Source organism: Eleutherodactylus coqui, chromosome 1 (genome assembly GCF_035609145.1).
Source record: "Eleutherodactylus coqui strain aEleCoq1 chromosome 1, aEleCoq1.hap1, whole genome shotgun sequence".
NCBI lineage: Eukaryota > Metazoa > Chordata > Amphibia > Anura > Eleutherodactylidae > Eleutherodactylus > Eleutherodactylus coqui.
Window position 1 is genome coordinate 292318392 of NC_089837.1, and position 8782 is coordinate 292327173.

Genomic DNA, 8782 nt, shown 5'->3' on the forward strand with positions numbered 1-8782 from the left:
TAACATTGTATTCGGTGAGTCTTTAGACCTCTTCACTTATTTTACATTTTGTTATGTTGTGGTCTTGTGCAAATAACAAACAAACAAGGCTTTCCCAATTATTCTGCACTCAATACCCCATAATGACAAAGTGTAAACAGAATGTTCGAAATCTTTGTAATTTAAAAAAAAAATGAAAGACTAACATTTCACATTGCCATAAGTATTCAGACCCTTTTGTAGGATACTTGAAATGTAGCTCTGGGGGCCTCCTATTTCTCTTGCTTACCTTTGAGATGTCTCTACACCTAGATTGGAGCCCAGCTCTCACTTGGTTGGAAATAAATTTAAAAAAACACAACCCTGCCTACATAAGATCTCACAGCTCACAATGCATATCAGAGCCATGTTGGAGTGTGTATACATTTTTTTGCAACACCCTGTATATAATATGTATGCCTACAATGTTTTTTCCACTTTTAGCTGTATTCTCCATTTATAATTGGAATAAATAGAGCTAAATACACTTATTCAGTAGAATAGGCTGCTGTCACAGTCAGGCACATCAACTAATACTGGTGTACAGGGGCAAGTATATAGAATTCTCTGCAACCAGTTTTCCTTGTCCCAACCTGGATGTCATCCTTTCAGTCCTGCAGTGATATTAGTACCTAAATAACATAAATGCATGTTATTTATATTTAGAGGCACAATTCTAAATGGTAACATAGCATGGAAGGCTGAAAAAAGACATATGTCCACCCAGTTCAGTCTATTCCCTCCCACCCTCAATGTTAACCTAGAAGAAGGCAAAAAACCCTGTGAGGTAGAAGCCAATTTTCCCAATTTAAGGGGCAAAAATTTCTTCCCGACTCTAAATCTATCAATCAGAATAATCAACAACGGATCAACAACTCTTCTAAAGTAATTAGCGACTATAACATGTAATATTGTTGCACTAAAGGAAGACATTCAGGTTCCTCATCATCTCTTTTATCATATTTACCATCACCAGGTCTTCAGGCAAAGAGTTTCATAGCCTTACTGCTGTTACAGTAAAAAAAAAACCTGATGCATTTTGGGTGACCAATTTGCATAAGCCTATCCGTGTTGTATGTGCTAAAAAATAACCAGTTATAATCTAAACAATATGCTCAAGCAAATGAGTAATTTAGTGGTGATAGAAATAGGATATGTAGGGGCAGGCTGCTTAATAGTGTCAAAAATGTAGATAGTTTGGAACTAGACTAAATGAGACAACTTTAACACAACTTCTTTTGTACCAAAACTTTGGCACACTGGTGTATTTAAGCCACTCAGATTGTACTGCATCATGCTCTTTTTGTCAAAGCCACACACCTCATCTAGTAAGGTACAAAAAGTGTCTAAAGTATAAAAAATATCTGTTGCAATGTATGTACATCAGTTTTTAAAATATCTTGGTCCATTATAGCAGTTCAACCATTATATTAACCTGGTTCTACTGTTTGACATTTAGGGAAATGTTAAGCCTCGGGCAAATACTGTTCACATCCCTATTATTCCTCTTCATCTCCTGCAATCGGAGATTAGTTGGAGGGAAGATGAGAAGCAATGTCAGAAAATATTGTTTTATTAAAGGACTAGAACAAACTTCCAGCAGACGTGGTTGGAAAATTAACAATAAATGAATTCAGGCATGCCTGTGATAAGCATATATATATCCTAAGAGAGAAAAAATATAAGGGCAGACTTTTTCTGCCGAGAGTCTTCTGTGATTCCATTACCACATACTTACCCTTTCCAGAGTAGGGTTATTAGACTAGTTCTCGCCACAGAGAATAATGAAGGTTAAAGTATTATCCTAACATCTAGAGTTTTTCTTTCACCTTTCCTTCCTTTTTTTGAGGAACAAAGCAGTCAATTCTAAGCATATTTACAATATGTTTAATAAGTCTATTCTCTACATTTTTAGCAGTAAAAGCCTCTTGTATTGTAATGCTATATTCCCACTGTGTAGAGTATTACTACAGCCTTAGTTATCAGGCACTTATGGAGACAAATAACATTGGTTTCTGATTGCTCTGACCTAGTAGATGCTTTGGTCATAGTGACTGCAGAATCTAAGGAGTTTGATAGAGGGTAAAGACTCCTTTTGTCACTCTATCACCCTCCACAACACAATTGCAGTTGTCAATTATTTGGCAGCCAGGATCCTCAGATCTGCTACAAGTATTTGCCTGATATATATTGGTGGGCTGTACACAGGTTTGTTGAGGGGAGGTGCTTGCTGTAGAAAGATTTTCTCAAATCCAAAGTAGAAAAGAGCAAAGTTCTCTCCAGAGCCCACTGCTCAGTACAAGATTTGACATATTTTCATAGAAATAACATATAAATAATACAGATTGTATAAATAATACAGTCAAACCTCTAGTTTCGTTGGTAATCCATCTGAAAACAATAGGATAAACATGAAAGCAATGAAACTCGAGGCAATTTCCACAGGAATCAATGTAAATCCAAAAAATTCATTCTAGACATTCCAAAAAACACAACAAACCACATTTGTACAACGCTTCTATTCATTTAAATGGGGCTGCTCATGAATTTCTGTGATTGGAGCAATCCATGAATGGCTGTTATTGGAGCATCTGTGGGCCGCATCAGCAGCGAGGTCACATGGGCCAGCGGCCACTGAAACAATCCATGAATGGCTATGATTGGAGCATCCGTGGGCTGCATCAGCAGTGAGGTCACGTGGGCCGGTGGCCGCTGGCGAGACAAGAGGCGGCCAGTGAAACTAGAGGCGAGATTCTGCCTTGAAAAATCGGCGAAACTGGAAACTGGCGAAAGCAGAAGACAACGAAACTAGAAGTTTGACTGTATTTCAATTGGTTCATATGGCTTAGGCCTTAGTCAGACGGGTGTTTTTTCGCGCGATTTGCGGATCGCATGACGGATGCGCATCCGCAAATCACGTGACCAGTGCCCGAAAATCGCCCGAAAATCTGCTCCTAGCCGCGTTTCATTAGAAACGGGCCGGAGCTGTCCAGCGCATTGCATTCAATGGAGGCGGCAATACAGCTGGCTCCATTGAAAGCAATGCGCTGCGGGCGAGTGTGGGATGAATTGTCGGGAAGGGCTTAAATATATAAGCCCTTCCCTGCAATTCATCCAGAAAAGTGTTAAAATGAAAAATATATATATACTCACCTGCTCCCGGCAGCCGGAGTTCCGCGTGGCCGGCCTGCAGTGGGTGTGAAGGGGGTGTGAGTCAGACCTGTCCCCTGATTTGCTCAGCGCTGAGCCAATCAGAGGCAGGTCTCACTCACACCCCCTTCACACCCACTGCAGGCCGGCCGCGCGGAACTCCGGCTGCCGGGAGCAGGTGAGTATATATATATATTTTATTTTAACACTTTTCTGGATGAATTGCAGGGAAGGGCTTATATATTTAAGCCCTTCCCGACAATTCATCCCGCGCACGCCGGCAGCCCATTGCTTTCAATGTCTTCTATATGTTCTCAATGGGGTCGGCGCTGCTGCCGCTGGCCCCATTGAGCGCATATAGAGAAGAGAACAGGAATCGCAGATCGCAGATAGGTGCGATCTGCGATTTCTGTTCTATAATTTATCGGACGAGCGCATAAAAAGCGCTCATGTGTCCGATACCATTGCAAAGCAATGGTTTTAAAAAATCGCCGGACGCATGCGCATGCGCAAATCACGCGAAAAAACGCCCGTCTGACTAAGGCCTTAGATTGCAACACAACATGATGTTTCAGTCCTCTCAGACTTTAATCTGACTGCTGTACTAGGTTGGAGAAGTTGGATTTTTCAATGGCACCATTTCTAGGGGTACTTCAGGCATCTACTATTGATGATGTATTCTCAGGATAGGTCATCAATAATTGATTGGCAGGGCTCTGTCACTCAGGATCCCCAGTAATCCTTCAGAGCCAGAAGTGTAATAGATTGATTTTAGCGAATCCAAAGCCTTTCTATTACATTTCCAACTTTGACGATGATGCGGATGTTCGGCTCCACTGCACTGATAGTGGCCTGGAGAATCTGCTTATCAGTGGGAATCCTGAGTATTGATGGCCTATCCTGAGGAAAGGTCATCAATAGCAATTGCCTGAAACACCCCTTTATCTTACCATATAATGTATTGTAAAAAATTTTTTTTACAAGTTTAGATGGAGTAGAATAGAAAAAAATGCAATTTTACCACTTATTTGTAGGGGAAGGATAAACAATCCTTCCAAGGTCAACATATGTGTGGAATATGTATGTTTGTCTGTTCTCCCTGTGTTTGTGTGGGTTTCCTTTAGGTATTCTGGTTTTCTCCCACACTCTAAAAAAATACTAATTGTTGCTCTTAGATTGTAAGCCCCTAAAGTGTTAAATATTAAATTATAACAATCTCCTCTGAACAGTGCAGTGGAATATATATGATGCTTTGACACTTTTCCAAATTCAGGGCTACAGCCAGATAATAGAGTAGTCTGCCTAGTGATATTGAGGTATGGATCTATATTTCTCTCTAGCAATGGAACAAAGTTATCGATTCTATGAAAAAAAAAGGACAAATAAAGTGTAGATTTCATTACCAGAGTCCAAGTACTGGTATTTAGTATACTGATGCTGATTCCATGTAAAGAAGTTTAGATGAGGATTATGTTAAAGAGAGTCTGTCACATACTTTTAGCCCTATAAGCTAAACTCATGGTCTAAAGGAAGGTAATCCACCGAGTCCAGGGATGTGTTATATTTAGCACTCCCATAACTTCCCCCCCGGTGTCAGCAATGAAAGCTGTCGCTGAGTGCATGGAACAGCACTGCTAAGTAGTCTGCCCATTTCTAATATTAAAATGGATGGGCAACTTGACAGCACCGCTCAATTCACTGAGCGGTGGCTTTCAGTGGTGACATCGGGGAAATGATGGTAGAGGTAAATATTAACACTTACATCCCTAGACTTAGTGGGTCACCTACTTTTAGCCCATAGGCTTAGCTCATAGTGTTAACAGTAAGTGATAGAATATCTTTAAGATTGAACTTTGGTTGGGGTCTAAATTTGTGAACTTTGCTTATCTTACAGTCCTGGAGAAGATTCGTAGTGCAGTAGGCAGCTCCCAACTCCTAATGTCTCAGAAAGTTCAACAGTTTTTTAGACTTTGCCAGCAGAACATGGTAAGTGATTGTTTTCTTGACCTAAGCTACATTAGAATAATATAAATATTTAGCATAATTGAAATCACCTAATTTAACTTCTATGCAAATGAATATTGCCCTTAAAACAAACAGTATTTAGGTATACATAATAATAGTGTATATAATTAGTTTAAAGCAGTTCTTTACTTTATAATCTTTCTCCAGGACCCCACCTCATTCCCCTTACCAACCTCTCAAGACCTGGCTGGTTTCTGGGACCTTCTTCAGCTTTCCTTTGAAGATGTGGGTATGAAATTTGCAGAGCTACAGCAGCTGAAAGACAATGGATGGAAATTATTGGAATGCAAGGTCGGTACTTTCTTTTTAATAGTTTTATAACAAACCAAAAAATAACAGAAAGTTGACATATTTGTTGCGTTAGAATACAATTTCTGTACCGTGACATAATTATTTTAAACATACAATGTGCTGCTGGATAGCATTGAAACTAATGTTGATTCTTACAAAATAAAAGAATAGTTGCCAGGTTAATATAGTTTGCCACTTGAGTACTAAATATCAGCTATGAACCAAAAACTAGAAACGTTCAATAATCACTATGCTAGAATAGTTATTCAAGTTATTCATGCTGAAGAATATGTGAGCTAACATTTATAGATGAGGTAAGTGACCTATACACATATATCACAATGTCAAAAACAAACAGTACTTAAAAATCTAACCATAAAATACATTGACCTGGAGTTATTCAAATTAGACCAGATTTTTGCAGAAATTGTGCAGGTTTAAATGTAGCATCTAAATTGTGCCAAAATTGTATCAACGTTGTGCTAAAATATCTAAGATTTGTCTTCTCACATCAAAAAAAAGAAAACAGGTGAGAACATTGGGAGTGGTTAATCTCTTAGTTTACTGTTAGGCTCATCAAACCATGTATTCCAATATAATAGTGTGGATACTTAATTACAAAAATTTGAATGCGATCTGCTAAATGTCTCTAGATACTTATTAAAGGGGTTTTCTGCCCTTTTTTTCAACATGTCATCAGTAGTTGTTGGACAGGGGGTCTGCTGCTTAGGACCTCTGTCCATCAGCTGATTGTCTGGTCCGCTGTTCAGTGCAGCAGGCTGGACATTGTCATCAGCAGTCAGCACAGGAAGTAGGAAGTGGAAAAGCAGTGCTTTGCTTCCTCCCTTGACTGCTGACTGCTATACTGGACAGCAGGCCGGAAAATCAGCTGATGGACGGGGTCCCAAATGGCGTACCTGCATCCATTAACAACCAATGACCTATCCAGAGGGTAGGTAATCAGTTGAAAAAGGGCAGACAACCCCTATAATAATAATCATGCTTAAAGTCTAGGAGTTCTTGTAGCCTCTCTGAAATTTACTTTCTTTAAGTAAGTCTCTGTATTTTTTGTCCTTGCAGGTCTAATTATCTAGAAGTGAAATATATTTTATGTGGCTAGAAAATATTATTCTATTAATTTTGAACTTAAATTTAAGTAAAACATTGTATCAATGTCGATCTGCATACTTAAGACTATTGTAACTTAGAATTTCGGTAAATGAATTATATAAATGTATTACAGCATAGATTACATTCATATTCTGAATGCACTTACAATTTTTAGGAGGAGAAGAAGGTTCCTCCTCCCATACCAAAGAAGCCACTCCGCCAGAAAGTGCATCCAATCAAAGATCGTTCTTTGGATTCTGTTGACCGTCAAAGGCAAGAAGCCAGGAAGAGGCTATTGGCAGCTAAACGGGCTGCCTCTTACAGGCATAATTCTGCCACAGAGAGTGCCGACAGCATAGAAATTTACATACCTGAAGCCCAGACTCGACTGTGAAGAGGACACTGTACACTAACCTTTTGTATGCGCTGTATATAATACTATACATATATACATAGAAAATATTTAGAGATTATTCTAAGAAAAAAAAAGAAAACAAAAACGCTGAAAAAAATGACCACAGCTGTGTAATTTTGGGGAGGCCCCACTAACCCATACCAAACTACCCCTTCATCGAATGCCTCCCCTTCAAAGGGCAGAGCTAGTTAACCAATCAGTGCTGTCTCCATTGCAGAGCTGGAGAGAATTGCTTATACATCTAGCATCATTCCCACCCTTTCGACCCTTAAAATCACATGTAGCTGAAAAAATGGCATGCTGCATTTTGTAGCAGTACTGAGTATGACCACAAGTAAACACTGTGTCAAAGTCTTTTTGTAGCTCCTTTTAGAGCTATGTTTTAATGTACCCTGATGAGAGGCGTTTAATGCCTGGAGGAAACCAAACTAGAAGAGATATTTTCAATAGTTTTTATTTGTATTGGGAAAATCCTATTTTTTAGATACAAGGAAATACTCTGTATTGACCTGCAATGCAGTGCGTTCAGTTTGTGCTAGGTAGTGTTTAATTGCTCTGTGAATCTACTATGTACTGGTCCATGCATGTTGGGGGAAACAGGTAACTCACTACTGTTGGGAAAAAGCATACACAGGTAGGTGATCAAAGACATTTTAAAGACGGATTTTAATATTAAGTTTTTGTTTACATACTGTATAATCTGGCGACAAACATTCACTTTAGCTCAATGGTGTATACAATTTACTATTTAAAGAAGGTTCCCTATTTTAAAAGTGCTTGCTTCGTCTTTGCAAGTTTCTATAGAGATGAAGGAAATTTTACACTCTTCTGTGTAAACATATATCTATTTGTGCCACCCATTTATTTCAGAGTAAGTACTGTGTTGCTTAGTGCATTCGTTTTCACATGACTACTTACAATCTCTAACATACCATTGAAAACCTTTTACAGTAAAACTAGCTGAAACCTGGAAAAGACGGTCTACAGATGGGAACCCATCATTTGTACTTTGGTTCTGACAAACTGAAAGTGTTTATATTTAAAAAAAAGGTTTCGTAGAAAGTGTGAGTACAGAGTCAGTATTAAAGTACAGATCCTGTCCGTCTCATATTGTAATCAAAACTAAAAAATGTATCAAACATCTTCCATGTGTGTCCCTGGAGATCATTCTTTCTTCCCTCCTTATTTTCGAAACTTGGCTACCAAGCAGCTAGATGTAATTGGAATTCTCTGCTTGCAACAGGAAACCAAAAAGACACCCGTACATATTAGATTAGATTTTGGTGGGTCCAGTTGACTAATGTGTATGGGATGTCCAGACCTTCCTCCGACAACAAATGTCAGGGGAAGAAGGAAGAGGTAGTGGCTTATTCTTCTCTACCAGTGAAAACATATACAAGCTTGGCAGAGCTAAGTTTGTAGGTGTATGGGGTAGTCAAGGTGAATGGCTGTCAACCCAACGAGTGCTCAACTGACAGCTATTGTAACTGTATGGGTAGATTTAGCTCTGCCCCTCCGGCATCTGTCAATCCCAAATAGAGAGATTGACAGGGGTAAAATGGGTCCTTTGTTCTCTTTAGGATTTCCACAACGATATTTGTTTTAAGAAGATGAAGAAAATCCTGTCAAACTGCCTATACAGGTTCATCTTCTATTTACTTTTATCATTCACTTGAGGTTTAGTGTTCCTTTCTAATTTTGTCACTAAGTGCTGCAATATAATGCGGGTGCTGGGACGTGGCAGTAATACGTGGTGTCGGCTAATGCATTCCA

At 39.1% G+C, this 8782-nt stretch overlaps 1 protein-coding gene across 1 annotated transcript in view; it reads left to right on the forward strand.

Moving 5' to 3' along the window:
- Positions 1-6988, forward strand: part of DLGAP3 (DLG associated protein 3) — a 378675-nt gene extending 371687 nt beyond the window's left edge. Inside the window, exons 12-14 of the mRNA XM_066573296.1 lie at positions 5063-5154; positions 5341-5484; positions 6770-6988. Coding sequence (XP_066429393.1) covers positions 5063-5154; positions 5341-5484; positions 6770-6988 — 455 coding nt within the window. The remainder of the gene's footprint in view (positions 1-5062; positions 5155-5340; positions 5485-6769) is intronic.
- The last annotated feature ends 1794 nt before the right edge of the window (positions 6989-8782 follow it).